This window comes from Drosophila subobscura, chromosome O (assembly GCF_008121235.1).
Source record: "Drosophila subobscura isolate 14011-0131.10 chromosome O, UCBerk_Dsub_1.0, whole genome shotgun sequence".
NCBI classification, from domain to species: Eukaryota; Metazoa; Arthropoda; class Insecta; order Diptera; family Drosophilidae; genus Drosophila; species Drosophila subobscura.
This window is the reverse complement of record NC_048533.1, coordinates 22,906,722-22,925,465: the sequence shown is the minus strand read 5'-3', so window position 1 is coordinate 22,925,465 and position 18,744 is coordinate 22,906,722. Positions and strand designations below refer to the sequence as shown.

At 46.3% G+C, this 18,744-nt stretch overlaps 2 protein-coding genes across 2 annotated transcripts; one reads left to right on the top strand and one right to left on the bottom strand.

Moving 5' to 3' along the window:
* Positions 1 to 294: 294 nt before the first annotated feature.
* On the top strand, positions 295 to 1,070 carry LOC117897822 (ficolin-1-like). The gene is made up of 2 exons (XM_034806875.1): positions 295 to 849; positions 902 to 1,070. The coding sequence occupies exons 1-2, from the start codon at positions 359 to 361 to the stop codon at positions 1,053 to 1,055; spliced, it is 645 nt and encodes a 214-aa protein (XP_034662766.1). The 5' UTR covers positions 295 to 358; the 3' UTR covers positions 1,056 to 1,070.
* Positions 1,071 to 1,202: 132 nt separating this feature from the next.
* On the bottom strand, positions 1,203 to 15,517 carry LOC117899274 (the record flags this gene model as incomplete). Its single annotated transcript, XM_034809175.1, has 6 exons — positions 1,203 to 1,885; positions 1,952 to 2,261; positions 7,627 to 7,760; positions 8,034 to 8,169; positions 8,242 to 8,456; positions 15,490 to 15,517. Coding segments are annotated over 6 exons (978 nt in total), but the record flags the coding sequence as incomplete, so codon positions are not given.
* Between the last annotated feature and the right edge of the window lie 3,227 nt (positions 15,518 to 18,744).

Here is an 18,744-nt window from a genome sequence, read left to right as displayed (position 1 = left end):
GTCGCAAGTTGAGTTCGTTTCAGTTGTCAATGCTCTATTGACAGTCAATTGTTGAAACCTCCAACTTTCAGCTGAGCACCTCTGCCGTTCTCGTAGATTGTTTAAATAAAAATTGTTAAAATAAGCCAGAAAAGCATGTCTAATATCAAGCATGACCAATAGAAAATGTACATTCTTCGAAAGCCCCAAAGTTTAGTATGTCCAACCAGTCCGATTGAGCATGTTGTGCCTTTGGTTGCTTGTGTTGCTGCTGGGCATAAATTCGGTGCAGCCAAAAGAGAGGCCCAATCCAAATGAGCTGAATAATTACCACAGCAATAAAGCCATTCTGTACAAGGAATTTATTAAAGACTGCACAATGGCCAAGGAGGATGGCATCTATACCACACACTTACCCGGCACCAGAATGAATACTTCAGTGCGGTGTGTGGCCAGCTTTTTTGGAGGTGGCTGGACGGTGATTCAACGCCGCAGGGAGAATGATTTGGACTTTCGAAGGAACTGGGAAGCGTATCAAAACGGATTCGGGAATTTGTATTCGGAGTTCTGGTACGGACTGGAGAAGATCTATCGCATCGCAATGTCCCACCAAACGGAGATTTTCTTTCTCCTCCAAAACGGAGAGGGCACTCGATCGTATGCCATGTACGATCGCTTCACCATTTTCGGTCGCAACAATAACTACACGCTCCGCACCCTGGGGGAGTACAAGGGCGAGGCGGGCAACGGCATGCAGTACCACCTGAACATGCCCTTCTCCACCTACGACCGGAAGAACAATGAGCCCAGCAATGGTCACTGCTCGCAACTCTTTTGGGGCGGTTGGTGGTACAACAATTGCTATACCAGGTGGGTGGCTTAAGATCTCTCCTGTCTGTTCATCACATAGATTTATTTGTAGCAATCTAAATGGCAAATATCCGGATAGAAAGGAGCTTCGTAGCCGTTGCTTTCGATGCATTACTTGGACCTACTTTCAACAGTATCGACCGCTGACATTTGTGCAAATAATGATTAGACCCAATCGTAACGTGCAACAAAGGATGATAGGATAGGAAGAAGCTCTAAACCCCTTGTCAGAGTTTGTTTACCCTTTGCTAGCGTATAAAAAAGAGAAGTAATTGCCGCAACTAATTTGATTAATTATGCTTGTTTATTCTTCGTTTTGAATGTATTTTGGTTGTTTGTCTTGACATTGGCATTTTTCATTTGTTTACAATTTTTAAATCGTTTTTTTTTTGTTACGATTTTTATGGCTTAAACTTTAAGTTGATATTTGCTTGTGTGGAAGCTAAATGCAAATGAAACATTAATACTTTATCCAATATTTTATGCGTCATTAAATAATCCATTAATTAACAATTAGTCGTATGTGTCTGTCTGTGTGTGTGTGTGTGTGTTTGTATCTGTGTGTTTGTGTGTGTGTGTGTTGTGAGTTCATTTACGTGTATCCGTTTACATCATTAAAGCAAATATTTACAGTTTTATTGTTTAATGCTCGTGTGTACTCAACAGGAATCGCATGTCTGTATGTATGCGTGCATTCTCTATGTGTGTGTGTGTCTGAGTGTGTGTTTAAATCAAATGGCGTTCACGAGAGATAATTAATGCGGTTCACGGCCGAGAGCTCTAATCTTATCGCCATCCATCCATCCATCCATCGAGGCTGCGCACATTCGCATATCCTTAACCAAATCGAATGTTCAACACGGCTCTGGGGCCACCTGCATTTAGCTGCTACGGCTGCAGTTAATCGTTAGTGCCAGCATTGAGAATAGCCAGATAGTGATGCCGCCAATGGCCCCTTGCCAGGTGAGCGCTGCTCTGGAGGTTGTGAAATAGGCCTCCAAGAAGCTGCGCAGTCCCGTGCCCGACGACAGCGTCACTGGAAATGGTCAAGAAAATGCAATTTCTACGGCTGCTACAGGCTGTTGCTGCTGTTGTGGCTTACCTCTTGCCGGCACCGGATCCTTTTGTGGTGTGCCCAACTCGATTTCCTTGTACTCCTGATAGAGATCGCCAATTTGCGCCGTGCAACGCAATACAAGGCCTCCACCAGAGCCACTCCCGCTGCCGGTAACCAATGCGTTCGCTATGCCATTGTCATTGCCATTGCCATTGCCATTCCCGTTGCCATTGCCATTCCCATGGCCATTAATACCGGCCACAAAGTGCACCGCCTGCAGCTGCAGCTTCAGACTGAGCCGGGATGCTATTAAGTTGTCAATCGTTCGTATGTACTGCGTTTCTTCCGTGGTTATCTATCGGAGAGGGAAGAGAGACAGAGAGCACACAAAAGAGAACAATCAAATCAATCGCAGCGTCCACAATATTGTTTTGGTTTTTGTCATTTGAATACTAATCAAAAGACTGCCTGAAGCTCGGTGCTTCATCCATCCCCCTCACCCAAAATGTGCCTTAAATTATTCATGGCGTGCTTCCAGCTGCAATTGCACTTGCAACTGATTTTCCCTACCGTTTCCGTACCCGAGAACAAGTCAGAAAATAATGTTCCAGCATGCAGGCAGCAAGGAAAAATAACAGAAATATAAAAAGGGCATGAAAACTGAACGAAGTTTCGAATGCCGAAGTGAATGTACACTAAAGAATGTGCCCAATATAATTTCCACTGAGAAGATAAAGCCTCATAGATGCATTAGAATATACTACAAGGACTCTCACATGATTTAGGTAGGAGAAGGATGGATCGAGTGTTTCAAAGTCTGACCCATAGCTATGCCTCCCTCTGTTAGTGTATATAAAACGTAAAGTTTCGTTCCGAGTTTTGTGCAACTGCATATGAATGGCAATTTGTCGTCTGTCTCCTGGTCCCCCTACCCACTCACAGTGGGTGTGTGTGTGCGGAGGGGTTATTACGAGCATGTTGCACTTGTGGCAATGGCTGGCTGCCAGTGGCAAGCCCTGGCCCAGCGAAACAGAGCCGGACAGAGCACAGCTGAGCAGAGCCACTTGGCCAGGCATGGGACAGTAGCAATGGCAGTGGCAATGGCAACTGCAATGCGAGGCAAGGAAACGGACACTGAAAGCGAGCGAACGGACATGGGCATGTCATATTTTGTTGTTGCTTGTGGTAAAAGTTGTTGTTGCTGCTGGGCATTGCCATTTAAAAACGAGTTTTCAATGTTGCACCGTAGCAGGAAGAACAGCAGCAGCAGCAGCAGCAGCAGCAGCAGCAACAACTCTTGCCAAGCAAGAACAGAACGACAACAAAAACATCAAGAGACACTTATTCACTCATCCGCCTGGTAGGTTTTTTCGCCTCTGCAAGTGTCCGGCGTTTTGTTTGAGAGTGTCCCTGTCCCTGTGTCTGTGTCTGCGTGTGTGTACAGCACGTATGTACGAATGTATGCGTGTCCAGCTGAAGGTTGTTTGCATCGTGTTCTTGCTGCTGCTATGCAAACTGTTTATTTGATGCTTCCATCACAGCATGCCTCTGCCTCAGCCTCAGCCTCTGCCTGCGTGTCTGAAAATTTCATTTCCGCCATGACACCAGCAGCACGAGAAGATCTCCCACGCTCCGAAATGCGACTGGATTGTTGACACAAACATATACAGAGTTGGAATATACATAAAACGAGTTCGCTTATGCGTCACTCCTGTACATTCTTTCCGCTTCATTTGGCTAAGCTTGCCCTCTTCCGCACACACTCCCGCACTCCCACACTCATATGATTTCCGTTTGGCGCATCTTTACCGCCGAGTGCGAAAAGAAAACTCTAAACTGCCGTGCAATGCTTTTAGTCGCAAATGGCGCAGCGTCCATTGTGTGCCGGTTGGCAGTGGAAATGCAGACGCCATTTTGAAAACGGTCGTGTTGCCATTTCCGTTCTACTGCATGTCCTGTTGCTGACTCATCCTCAGCCTCCGCCTCCGCACTTTTCCCTCCCCCCTCACAGCTTAGTTCACATGACAACCTGAGCTGTGCTCTAAGGCCAGCGAAAACTCGTTGGCAATTTAAATACAATAAATATGCATTTCATTTCCACTTACAAACTCATTTGAGCTCCATTTACTTATGCATGTATTTTGCACCCCCCGCTCCTCCCGCTGGCTACCCCGTAAAAAAGGTGTAAGATATTACAGGTCTGCCAGAATTTGGGTCAGCTAGGAGGGACGAAGGCAGAGAGAGAGAGAGAGAGCCAGCTAAGCGGCACACTTGGAAAAAAAGTCTAGGAAGTTCAATTTAGAATTAATAAATTGCAGAATTTAATAAAATAATGGACCCAATGCAGCATTTGTGTGGGGCATAAGCAACGTTTCTCCAATAAATAGTTTTTGGCCAACATTAAAGTTATGTCCCCTAACTTGGATCGCTTTTTTGCTAGTGTAAAACGCTCTCAAGGATATATCGCACTGCCGCTTTACCTTTGGGCCCACCTTGCCCCCACACACACCCACAACATTAAAAGCAAAAGAGCTTCATTGCTGTGTTTCCACTCGCCCCTGCCCGCCATCCTCAGTTGTTTTTGCTGTCGCTGGTCGCCTTTTAACCCTTTTTACAACAGCATCACACACACACCCACACACACACACACTTACACACACATTTTGTTTCGGGTTTTGTGCGTTTTTTGGCTTAGCCTTTTATTTTATTTTATTTGAATTTTATTTTTATGCTGGCTGGCTGGCTGGCTGGCTGGCAGAGGAAAAGCCGAAACGCAGCGACATAAAAAGTCGTTTTCAGTTTTCTCTCGCTTTTCTTGCTGCCCTTCACCCTCCTCCTGCTCCGCCTATCTGGCTTCTCCTAGCCTCCTACCTCTTCGCATCCCCCGCCCGCTGCCAATTTAATGCCATGTAATTTACGAGAAACTCTTAAGAAGCCAAGCGCTTTAATTAAGCATGTGGCTGAGGCAGCGACCCAAAAGTGAAAATACCCTCATATTTCTTGTGATTTACCTTTATGGGTACACCCCTCCGCGACAGCACCCCTGTGGGCAATTAAATGAACATTTGGCATTTGCTGGCCTAAACATTTTGCCGGGCAAATTGTTTTCCAACAGCATTAGCCTGGCCCAATGCCGAGCTTGCACAAAACTTTTGTTATTTTCTTACGTTGTCTTTGGTCTTGTCTGGTGCTGGGTTTGATGCTCTGGCATTTAATATCGTGTTGATAATTTCTGCCAAGAAAGGATTATGCAAATTGAGAGTAAAACTTTTGCCAGAGCGCAACTAAATATGCAACTCATCAGTGCCCGAAGAGAAAATTAATATTATCATTGGCAAATGGTAAACAACACTCGGTGTAAAATATTTACACATTTCAGGCGATATTTAAAGTATCCATTGTAGGGCTATGTCGATTTTGCTTTCATGGGTGAGGCCATCCATTAATCACGAGCTAAGCTAAGCTTTAATTATGTTCTTAGTTTGCTGTGCTCAATAAATAATTTATCAAAAATCGATTTCCACACAAATCCAAATGTCTAATGGGTCCCCCGTCCACATCTCGTAGTCCCCCACTGATGCTGGCCACGCCAGTCTCTAATCCCAACTAATCCCCATGAATCACCCCAAAAAAAGGCACGAGGCAAGAAGACCAACCAACGCATTTTGAGCCACTTTTCCATTAATATGACAGAAACTTTTTAGCAAATTATGTTGGTCGTTAAAGTTTTTTCTTCCCCATCTTCCATGCGAGTATATTCCATCATCCCCATCCCCCAGCACCAACACCACTAGCCATTGCCATTCCCATGTGTGCCACCCGTTGTCTCAGTGGGTCACACACACGCCTGGCTCTGAGGTTGCTTTAATCTCGAGTTGGATTCTCGCCTCGAACTCAACACGTGCTGGGTCAATGCTTTCAGCCCGAATTATTTATTGCATTGTTTTGTGTGACAGCCACCGTGGAGAGTGAAGAGATACAGCATTTAAAGAGCGTGAACAGCTCCGGCAGCCAGATCATAATTCAATATCAAAAAGGCATCTAATGCCCCGGCATAGCATACGGAGTATGAAACTAAATTGCACGGCCATTGCCGCCAGAATGGATGCCTCGCACTGTCTGCCCTGTCTGGGCCAACATAAACACAGTTCGGAGATATAAAATTTTATGTGACAAGACAGACTGAAACCCTACACATTCCCAATCCCGCACAGCAGCGTACTTTTGTCTCGGATTTTGTCATTAGTTGGCCTGGCTGCGAAGAAAGAGGCAAGCGGCAAGCGACGGCGTCTAGATAAAATGTTAAACGGCCTGCATATGAACGGTGAAAGCATGTGTGCCCCCCAAAAAAGTAGACTATTGCGCAGCGACAGATATAAAGCGACAGGATAAGACACACACAGAGACACAGAGGGAGAGTGAAAGAGGAATAGACAAAGCAACAGACGTACTAGGGACAGAGGACGTAGCAGGTCGCTCCGCTGCACGTTATGTCTGATGATGTGGGTAGACATAATATAAAAATTTATGAAGCGTTTAATAAGTTTTCTCTTAGCTGGTCCAGAGCGGGATGGGGGAATCCAAGAAAGTTGAATTCGGGGCGTGTCAACTGAAAATTTGTTCATCTCGTAAATTCATTTGAAACCCGTTGTCCTCTGCCTGCTGTCCGCTGTCCGTTGTCCTTTGACCATCGGTCTGTCCGGCAAATTCGTTTTTGCCAGAAGTTTAACGTAATTTATTTTATGTCGTGGCTATGATTAATAACACAGAGACAAAAAAAAAGAAACGCTTTCGGGTTAGGACTGCCCGGGGTCTGCGGTCAAAGAAATGTTACGAGTATCTGCAAAAATATAGCGAACGCCTTGATTTGCTTTAAAATGATTGCCCGGAGGGCACAATGTCCGGGCCGGGGACTGCCGTTTCAGTGCTGATTTATGCAGCTGATTAGCAGCAGTCGCAGAATTGATGCAAAAATGGAAACGCTCTCGAATGAGTAATGATGCTTCAGCGGGGGGTCTGCTGCCATATCATTCCTGAATCATGCATATGACTCTGCCATCACATGTTCAGGCTCCATGCTCTACTCACCCTCAATCTTTATGATAAATGACAGAAGGGAAATCGCACAATCAAATCAGAAGACAGGGAACGGCAACCCTTTTTGGTTTATTGACTTCATTTGCCTGGAAGGGTTTCGGGCTTGAGGTTGAGCCGCTTCTTGCCGGAGAAGACTTTTAATTAAGTAGGTAAGCTGAGGAAGGAGTGGAGTGGGAGTCCCTTCTCATTCGGTTTGCTTGGGCTCTGATTAAATTACATCATATTCATAAATAAAGAACAAATTTTGTGAGGCACGTCGACCGAGATTATAACCGAGACACATGTGCCCAAAACGAGCACAGCACGGAGCCAGTGTAGATGCCATTGCCATTATGGAGGATTTACGATGCCGTTAGGCAGTTCAAAGCTGTTTAATTAGGCACAGCCCTCCACTCTCTCCCTCCCCCTCCTGTTTGCTGAGCCCAAACATGGCCAAAAGTGGAGACAACAAAACATTAATTAGCAATCAATGCAATGCTTGTGCATACAATACATGGAATTGATGTCTTAATTGCCAGTTGAGCTTGGCATTATGTAAAGCGCTTGAGCTTTTGCCTGAGCCTCGAGACCCGAGTCTCGTAATTGCCGGGAATCTTGCGGCACGGGGGCGGACCCACACTTACCGGCACGTTGTTGATGGTGAATCGGAGCTCGGACCGCGGCCGCGATGGTGGCGTACTGCAATTGGCGCGCAGCACATCGCCGGGCTCGTAGCGGGTGTGCTCCGTGAACAGCTGCGGCCGCTTCTCTGGGAACTCTGCAAGGACACACAGAAAGAAAAAGACCTTTAAACGGTGCCAACACTTGACTTGGCTTTTGCTTTGAGACGCAAGACAGCGAAACGAGAGCTCGGGCTCAGCCTCGAACAGATTCACAGTTCAGAATTTTAATTGCTGCCAACGGAACAACGGCACAGCTTTGCACCATTGTCGTGCCACCGCTTGTGGCTCTGTCATGTCAGTTTTGTGCAGGCAACGCCCGCTAATGAGACAGAACTCTGTCGTCGTCGTCGTCGTCGTTTGGTACTCACCCACAACTTGCATCTGGGCATAGGCCGTGGCCGTGGAGTAGAGCGGCGCATCGGCAGTCACCTCGCAGCTGAATTGGCCGGACAGGCCGAAGCTGACGTTTCGTATGAGCACCAGGGTGGCGTTCGAGCTGCCCTCCTGCAAGCATAAGAGAGAACATTTTCATTTCGTTGCACAATGGCCGCACCATGGCCGGCACACTTGACTTACGTCCACTCTGATGCCGGGATACTGAAAGACCTTCGTGTGCGGATACTCCCCGGGCGTGTAGCGGTAGAACTCCATTTGGCCGCGGTAGAACTTGATGGAGTAGAGCGGCGCTCCATCCAGCTGGTAGTCGCACCGCAGTGCCACCGACTGGCCGCGCCGCACCGCAGGCGGTTGCACCAGCAGATTGACATCGCGCAGCGTCGCCTGCCCAACATCTGAAAGAGTGTAAGGGGAAGGCAAGAGGGGAATGCCATGAGATTTATTCAAATTGATGCGGCGTCATAAAGGAAAGGCCTGGCTGCAGTTCGGCAGGGGTCCAAGTACAGGTAGCTGTACTCTCGATATTGCTACATACTGAAGGAGGGCACGGGGGGTACGGTTCGGTTCGGTTGCCTTGTTTATTTTAAAAGCTTTTGGTGTTGGCTCAAACGGTAGGCAGCCTGATGGCCACAGCATGGACACGCATTTGCATAGTCGTTCAGGAGCGTAAAACAATATTGAATCTGGCTGCAGCATCAGAGTTACGTTGTCCTCGTCCTTGTCCTCTTCCGTTGTCGTTGTCGTTGTAATTTTCTCGGCTCTCGCACACAAATCCATTGGATTAAGAATTGCATCCGTTGGGCCCACGCGGCAGCAAGAGCAACATGCAACATGCAAATGACATGCAGCATACTTTTAGGCGATTAAAGCCTTAAGAGTTCCCAGCCAGAGCACACCATCATCATCAGCATCAGAATCGATGATGGCAGCAGCCAGAGCAAAGTTGACTGACTACATCAAAAAGCAATTTTCCATTTGTTTTACAATATGTCCCTACCCCATAGACTCCTCTGCCCCACCCACACACTCACAGACTGGCTCACAGATTGTCGCACACACACACATTCAGACTTCCATGTGTGTGCCTGTGTGTTTGCGTTCAAAGTGTGTTTGGCTTTCCATAAACTCGCAAATCGTTTAAGCCGCCTTACGAGAAGTTGTAAACCTCTTTGCTTCCCTCCTCTTTTTTTTGCACTCTTCTGACTGAATCCTTCTGCTGCCTCGCTGGCGACTCGTACTCGGATTCCCTGCCCTTTCTCCGCATTCATCTCCAGCTCTTTCTTGTGGTGTTTTTGCACATGTGCCTGGTTTCAAATAGAAATCGTGATAGCAACGCAGCATAATCAATGCTGTCAAGGCAGTGTGTATGCCTCGTGTCTGCCTCAATTTCGTCACAGTTACTAGGAGTCGTATGCCTACACCCCCACACCCATACACGCCTCTGCCACACCCACTCGAGAAACAATATCCGTTTGACTGCTGCTTGTTGCGCTGTTACTGCTGCTGCCCCCTCCGCACTTCTGTTTCGTTTTCATCTTCATCGACAGCTTCCACAATGTTTTCCTCTGTTTCTGTGCTCTTTCCTTTCTTTATTCCTACTATTTTTCCTTTCTTTTTTTCCTGGCCGTATGTAGTTTGAGCCTGGCTCCTTACGGCCATTTGCCTTTCGGAAATTAGGCCGGGCTTAGGTTTACGGCAGCGCCCTGCAGTTTGAGTGGCTGATGCAGATTTCCACACACATGGCACACGCCCACTGGGATTTCCAGCTAGAAGCAGAGCGATGATGAATTTTTGTGAGCAGTGATTTGGTCGGGCAGCAAAGAAACAAACGGAAGTAGAAAATCTTTATGGCCCTTCGATGGATTGCCAGGGATATGCCCTAAGCGAGAGCATCAATTCCGGCTTACCAAAGGCAGCAGCAGCTTAGCCGGATTTAAAGGCAGCCTCCCTCCCACTCATACACATACTCCCCCCACCCATAATGACCTTAAATTTGTGCAGTTGCTCTCAACGGTTTACCGCCCGCTAGCAACTTTTATGCAACTTTGCCAACACAAAGCAGGAGGGGGGATAAAAACGAGCAAAAAACGAGATGGAAATTGTGAAATATGTGCAGCTGTGATCATAAAACGTTTATTGACTGCAAAATTCAATATATCATGCATTCACCATTATGACAATATGCAGTTGCACAAACGCACACACACGCACACACACAAACGGATATCTGTGTGAGTGCCACGGGCGTAGTTGTTGTGGGAGCGAGAGTTCTGGGAGGTGGACAAGACATTCTTTATGCTCTTTTGAGCTCACAAGCACTCCCAATGCCGTTTATATGCCTTTCCTATCTCTATTATTTGTGGACTGTGTGACTTATGTGTGCTAGAAGACATCTTGTTTCAGCTAAGGCTAAAAGTGCCACAAAAGTAAGACACAAGCTTCCTTTTCTGAATGAGCAAATGAACCCCTTTCTGGTTAGCTACGCCGCTGGCCAACATGCTATGCTCATATGTGCAAACGTATGCTACCCGCACACTCATAAACTTTCAGCCACGCAACTGAGTTGAGCTCGCACAGATTTAGTTACAAATGAGCGCGGTAAATGCAGTGGGCGGAGCTGAGGAGATGAGGGTCCTGGTGGTCCTTTGGTGGAGCAGTAGCAGGAGCAGCTGCTGGGGAAAACTAAAGGCAGACGAACTTTTTACAGACATGCGAGTCCGGGGGCACTCAATGGAGGAGCAAGTGCAAGCCATGTGATGAACTCACTTGTGATAATTTATGGGTAATATTTTTATTGTCATATAGAGCGGCAGACGCAGGGAGAAAGGAGGAGGAAAGGCAGAGGCGGAGGCACTGTGGCAGACGCCACGTCGCTACCAAACTAATTTAACTTATTGTCTGGCTCCCAGCACTGTTCCTGCTGCTTTTCTTGCTGCAGGTTCTGCCTTGCGGCTGCCTCGACTCCTTGCCAGCTGCTTATCCCGTTGCGGCTTTCTGGAGCATGATGTGCAATAATTTCAAGTGGAAAAAAATTCCTTGCATACTTCCCAACGCCAGGCAGGAGCAGAAAGAGAAAGAGATGGGTGAGAGGAGTTGTGGCAGGGGCTCTCGAGTTTGCGTCTTAAATATTTTATGTTAGTTTTCAAGTTTTGTTTTCTCCACTCGGCTGTCTATTGCCGCAGCAACCCCTAAGCGGCGCTTTCTTGCCCTCTAAACGAACACTCCCCCATACTCGTACTTGCCCCCAACTGTAAATTGGTTTTTCGGATGATACTACGAACATCGAATAAATGTTTTAAAGTTAAACAATTTACGCGCCAGGCAATAACAAAATGTTACACATGAATTCTTCATGTAATTACGCGAGGCCAAAAGCGAACAAAATTAACAAAAATATAAATTGCGCGGTTGCACATACAAAACAGGATCCAACAGACACACACACACACAGAGACCCTCATGCCGCTGGGCCAGAGATATATATTGTGGCATTTCGTGATAATTAACGCAATATTTCTGCCGCGCAAAATGCCAAAAAAGACCAACAAATATCGAATAACTTCCGCGCCAACAACAGGCACAAAAAATGCTTGCAATTATTTAGCATAATGCAAAAGCAAGAGCAGTACACACACACACATATATATTTATATTTATGTGTGCGCAAAGCGAGGATATATTTGCATAATTTTAGAACATCAAAATTGGAGTTGAAATTACATTTGAAGTGGGTGGAGTTAGGAGAGTCTGAGAGTGGTCTACGGTCAACGTTTTTGTAGACAAATTGGCGCTGTAACAGTTTTGAAAAGTTGCTGACATATTTCGCCAGGCCAGGCCAGGCCCAGACAGACAGAGACAAAAACGAGAGATAGAGATGGAGCTAGAAAGAGAGAGGGAGAGGGAGAGCGAGCACTGGCACTGGCATGATATAATTATGTGTTGAATTATGAATTGAAATGCTGAAAAGTTTTTATAGTTTTTATGCGCTCTGAAAACTTGCCATTCAACTAACATTTTCGGTCAACATTTATTGCTAATTCCAACTTCCATGAGAGTGTGCGAAAATGTTTTTAGATGATTTTAATGCACTCGGATCCTATTTGGCAGAGTCAAAGTTTATCGAGTGGCACAGAGCCTCCGAGATGATGGCGTCTAAAAATAGCCAAAAACAATTTCACTGACTCTCTGACGATGGAACATTATAATTCGATTCAAGGCGACCAGTCTGAAGTAGGAAAAGAAAATGATAGATCATAAATTATTACGCACAGACATGTCGGATTTATTTCCATTTCACAGGCAAAAATCAACATTTATCTGCTGGGATATATTTCCATCTTTCGCTTTAGTCTTCGGAGTGTTTTTATTAAAGTTGAGCGAAAAGCTGGCATTTTTGCATCGGGCCAAATAGTCATCAATAAGCGTGTCAGAGGACATGTGCCATGTTTCTGCTTCAATTCCATCTTGGGCTTCATCTCCGTCTTCATCGGGCTCTTCATCGGCAGCTTTTGAGCTTCGCATTTGCATGTGTCAGTATTGGCAATAAACATAAAAATGAATGTCTGCCATGTGGGTCTCCATTGTTGTCCTGGCTGGTGCTTCAGGATGCCACGCCAGAATGTTTCGTTTCGTTTCCATTCAATTATATTTTATATCACACAGTTGCCACACAAAAGCCAGCATCAATGGCTGCTGTCGTGTTTAATATTTGCTGACAATATTATTGTTGTCTTGTAGATAGTTTATGGTGTGTATTGGAGTCTTGAGATGCGTTAATCAGGATGCTATCCAACTGCACTGAACGAATCGCTTTGATCGTTGATTATCCCAACTGTTTTATAAAATTGATTTTGTGGCTAATTGTGCTGCAGCTGCAACACTTGCCACACAGATTCCTTTGGCCTAATCCCTTTCATTTAGCCCACTCACACTCACACAGCTGAATAAAGGCAACAAAGGTGTAGCATCGTTTGGGCGTCAGTCGGTTGCGTGTTTCAGCTCTGATAACAAATTGCAGTACAGGAACGGGAGGTGTGTTGTGTTGTGGTGTGGGTGTGTTGTGGGTGTTGCGTGGCGGTTGGCTGGGGTGTTGTCCGTGGGCGGTGGCTGAGTGCGGCTGATGAGCCAAAAATAAACCACACGAACCTTTTGTAATTAAATGTTGAAAGCAATTTCACGCCCAAAACCAATTCACGCAAGCTATAATCAGGTGTGGGTCTCCTGTCTCTCACTCTCTTTAGCTCCTTCTCTCTCTTACTGTTTGTGTTCCTGCCTGGGGGCGTTGTTTGGGCCGTTGTTGGTTTAAATAAATTTAAACAAAATGTGCGTAATTAATGCGTCATACTGGACCCAGCAGCATGAGGCCTCTATAAATCGTTTGCTATCAATTTGTCTGTCCGTTCGTTCCACAAGAGTGTCTGAGAGTATATCAGTGTGTGTGTGTGTATCTGTGTGTGTATATCCGTACGCGTGCTGCTGTGGTCTGCCTCATGTTGCACGCACAATCAGTCGCCTTTCGGCTCTTATCGACTGGCGCTGGCCATTGATTGCAGTTCATTAAGCACGCGCGCAGGCTCACGCACTTTCCATCGCATCCCTTAGCAGCTCGCGGACCCAAAGGCACTCCCAGCCACACCATTGCCCAACACCAACAGCAGCCCAAGCCACCCCAATATCGACACCTGATAACCTGGCCAACTCATTAGCTGCCCATCTCTTTCGCACTTTGGCTGAATGCTGCTGACCGTTGCCGTTGCCGTTGCCATTGGCATTCCTTGAACGTCTCTTGTGCTTTAACCTTTTCGTTGTGCATATATTTTCATAATATTCCCATCACCCACCTGTCTCTCTCTCTCCCTCTCCCTCTCCCTCTCTTTCGTTCGCTTTGCATCTGTATCTGTTCGTCTTTCGTTGCTTTTGGCCATTATTGTTGATTGCTTATTCATGCATTCATTCATTTATTCATATGCCCGAGTCTTCGCCGATGAGCACTTTGCTTGTTTGCTTTGTTATCAAAATGAAAGTTTTCCTACATCCCACCCCACCCCCCGAGCAGCCCCAGCCACAGCCCCACCCCAATAGCAACCCCTCCAATCTGCACAACTGGCCAAAATTAATTGCGGCTGGCTTCGTTCGGCTGGCTTCGTTCGGCTGGCTGTTTATATTTTAAATTAATTATAAATATTTATTTATCCTGATTAGTTAAGTGGATGGCGGGCTCTGACGGTACCCTTCATGCGCTGTTCTGGCTGGAGGAGGAAGGCTTAACCAAATTAATTTCAGTTTACTTTAGCAGTGCACAGCACTTCTGCCCCACCGCCTCCATCGATTACAAAGCGCTGGCTTTAAAGCCAGACCAAAACCGAACAGCTAACCAATCAGCCAGCGGCCAGCAGCCGTCCATTACTCTTGGCCATGGTTCCCTCCATATCTGTGCCCTGCTCCGACTGCCTGCTAACCGAATTCATTTCTCCCGTTCTGCTCTTCTTTTGTGGTTTCCTATAATTGATGGCAGCATCAATTTCCAAACGAAATAATCAAGCAATACGAGCACTCAGATGCACCGAAGAAAGCTGCTCGTAGATACAGACACACACACACACATGAGACGTGGCTCACGTGGCTTGATTTGCCGTGTTCTTGCCTCCATCCGCTGCATACTTTCGTGAGCCAAAGTTAATTTCAGGTTTAAGTGGCAGCAACAGCAACCGCAATGGCCATGGCTACACTGTCAGTGGCAGTTGCAGCTGCTGACGTTGATGCTCCTGCTGCAAAATTATTGAAGGCTGCAACGGACGAGACGTAGATGGGGAGACTGGGCAAAACGTTTAAATGAAAAACACGAGTCAATTTATATTGCGCTGCCATCGCTGCTGACGTGCCCCTTTTCCCAGTCTCTGCGCCGCTTAATCTTCCTCCGCTTCTTGGCGCTATTTTCAAATGTTTTTCCTTTGGCTGTTTAGCCATTTTTTCCTGCTCTGTCAGTTGTATCGTTTTAGACGTGGCACAAAAACGAATCCACACACACACAAACACACAAACGTCGCCTTCCTTCATTTGGCCATGTATGTATTTTGTTTTTTTTTGGCCAAAGCTTTACAAAAATCTGCACAAAATGCACGGAAATTCATCTTGATTTGTGTTGGGGGTTTTTATTTATTTTTTTTGCCAGTGCCCCACTCTGTGTCTCTGTCTGTCTCCCACTGTACACGGTTGGGTATCTGTATCTTATTCAAGGGCCCAAACTGCTGCAGTTTTTCTGTCCCTGTATCACTACAGTTTGGCGGTTTGTTGGTTTCTGGCTTTGTCTGTCTGTCCCTTCTTTTTGTGGGGCGTGGCGCACTAAATCAGAGACATTTAAGCGCATTTTGTTAAAAGTCACTTACTGCGCTGGATGGGCCATGGCGACCATGGCTGGCTCGTACTTACCACAGAAGACGCAGAACAGCAGCAGCCCGTGCAGGAGGCGGAGGCTGCCACCGCTAATGTTGCTGCTGCTCCTTTTTGTAGTGTTTCTGTTGTTGTTGTTGCTGTTGTTACTGTTGATGGTGATTGTGATGTGGCTGCCACAACGACACCTACGCGAGGACGCTGCTGTCGCGGTGTCTGTTGATGGCAACATGTTGCTCGCTCCGGCTCTAACTCTGTGACTCTGCATTTCCGCGTGGTAAGTGCTGGATTTGGCTCGCTGTTTTCCCTTCAGGCGCTGCCCGCACCTGCATCTGCACCCGGACGGTGGCCCAAGCACCGCCGCCGTGAGTGATGTGGATACAGTTGATAGTGTCTGCCACATTGTCAACGTTGTTCTGGCCACTTTGTGAGCTCTGTTTGTTGTTGTTGCTGCCTGCCGACTGCTCCTCAAATTAGACATTAATTAAGTGTGAAATATTTTTGCTTTGTTTCGCTTCGTTTCGGTTTTTGATGCTCGACTCTCTGCAATTATTCTAGGATTTATTTTTTATTTATTTTACACGCACTTTGGTTACGTATTTCTTTTGATTTTGTTTTGCTTATTTGATTTGCTGTTTACGTATTTTCCCATTTGTTTTCCACACTCGAACACTCGAAACACCGAAACTTCCTTCTCCCGGCTCTCACGTCATTCTTTTTCTCTTTCTCTGTCTTTTGCCGCACAGCGAACGCGTCACACAACCGCCAGAGTCGAATGCCGCACGAAGTTTGCCCTCCGACACGAAGAGTTGTTGTTGCTGTTGCTGTTTGCCGCAAATGTTGCTGTTGTCAATTGCCGCTCAGCAACATGTTGCCTGGAAAGTGCCTGACACTTGGGCCCAGTGCCTGTGTCTGTTCCGCGAAAATGTTTGTCACTCGACATTTATAGTCATTTTTAGTGTTGCCCCTAATTGCTTCATATGCCTCTTATGCTGCCACTGCAACAAGGCTTCCTCTCTGCGGCTTCTTCCTGCCCTGCAATGGGAGAGTGGAGAAATGTTTCAATTAGTTGTTGACAAAGCTGGGCAGGCAAAAATATTAATTTTATTGCTCGTGTCGTAAAGTAGCGAGTGTACAAAGTGTTCCTGATAAATAATATACGACTCAGCAAATGCACCAGGGAGTCAGAGAACTCGGCAGCACATTCCACCGATCGTCACGTGCCGAGACCTTGCTGTGCCCCCCGAGACTGATTTATGGGGCAGTGTCGCCAGCGATAAGGCCTGTGCCCATTGACCTTACTCAATCGCCGTGGCGGAACGTGCCCCGGGGCCAGGAATGCGAACCCAAACTGAAGAGTGCTGGCTAATTAGCAGCCAGTCAGTCTCTCAGTCTCTCAGTCTCTCAGTCCGCCACTGTCATGAGCAACAATGGCATCCAATTTGGATTTGGATATTCCGCTGGCGGCTATCAATGAATGGGTTTTCGCATTATTTATGGCATTCCCGAGCTGCTCCATTATGCGCTGCTCTCCCGGAAATACACAATTTGCAATCCTTCAATCGCTCTGCGCGATCCCCACGCTGCAAAAAGAACACAAAAAAAGAGTTGCACGCTTCCTGCCTCCCATTGTGCCTCAATTGCAGCCAGCGCACATTGTTTCGGTTGCCCAAGCAAAGTTTTGGGATTGGTTCTGGGCCCATAGAAAGTTTGGCTAATTGCGGAGAGGGCGGAGAAGAGTCCCATCCATTGTCTGATCCCCTCCAACCCATTCTGGCATCCCTTTGGCTGATGCTAAAATCGTGCACTGAAACCAAAAATCACTTCCGCTTGGTCATCAATTGGTTGGGGTGGGGGATACTCAACTCAACCTCAACCCCAACGCCATCCAATGGGATCTGCTGCACTTCACACATCATTTCCTCTGCTCAACATTTATTATGCCATTTGTGTGAGACCAAATTGTGACAATTAGTCGGCAGGAAAAAGGGCGGTGCGACGTAGGCGCCGCAGAAGGGCAACAACGTTGCATCTATATTTAGTGCCTCGCCCTCTACCCCTCATCCCATCCTATATGCCACTGTTGCATTGTCGAACCTCTCTCTGCGATTCATTTATAATATTTTGTCATTGTCGAGGGCTGCTGCGTGTGTTGCTGTGGGTTGCTGTTGTTGCATTTTATTAATTTGTTTGTCATATTTCCACGTTTGTTTATTGATTAAAATGTGCGCACAGGCGGCCAAAAAATGGGGGGAATTGGTATAGTTGGGGGAGAGTAGAATATTGTCTGCTTCCAGCCGTTGTTATACCCTCTACTTGGTTAACACTAGGTGAAGTATATACATTCAGCCAAAGGCATGTATCAGTTAGTGGGAGATGGAAGAAAGTACTTTAAAGTGTGATTACTATTCCCATGAAGTTTTTACTTTGAAAATAAATCTCATATATTTATAATCCATCAGCTTATTGGGTATCTTTTAGTCGCAATGCCAACGCTCCACATGTTCTTCCTGCGGTGGCAATGCCGCTGCTGCTGCCGCTGCTGCTGCTGCTGAAAACATGTGTTGCCAGCAACATTATCACTGCTGTTGCAGCATTGTTATTTTTGTTCCCCGGCTGTCCCGGCTACACCCCGCCAACCGCTTGCCACTGCCGCTGTCTGGTATTTTAAATAAAACATCATTTTTTGTAATTGTTGCCTTTGCGTGAAACATTCTATTGCCCCAGCACTCATCTGTCGTCCCATGCCCCCAGACCCATACCTCGTCTGTCCTTTGTTCACCTAGCCTGTGGGCCGGGCCCCCTTACATATTCACCCCTCGCCACTCAGCCCCTTGGTCTTGTTTGTTTGTACAAATTATTATGAATGATAATTTTGTCTGTCGCATTTTTCATACATTTTTCCATTCTCTGACGCTTTTATGGGCTCCATTGTTGTTGTTGTTTGTGTGTTTTTATGCCTGTGGCTTTGTTTTATGAATTTCATAATTAATTGTGTTTGACAGGACCTAGTGTTTTCACTAGGGCCATCCATTTTTATATTTTGATTGATTCTACATGAAATTCGGCCATTTATCATCATTGTACATCGAACTGTGGAGCAGATTGCGATGGCACAAAGGTGGAAATATTTAAAATAATAATTTATTACCATCGATACAGTACCAAATACGCCACAATGAATGCTCCTAGAATAGCTCTTCAACAGTATTAAATTCTATTCATTTTAATTGGCCAACTGCGGCTTTTCCTTGACATAATTATTGGTCTTAACCTTTGCCTCCCAGCCCTGCC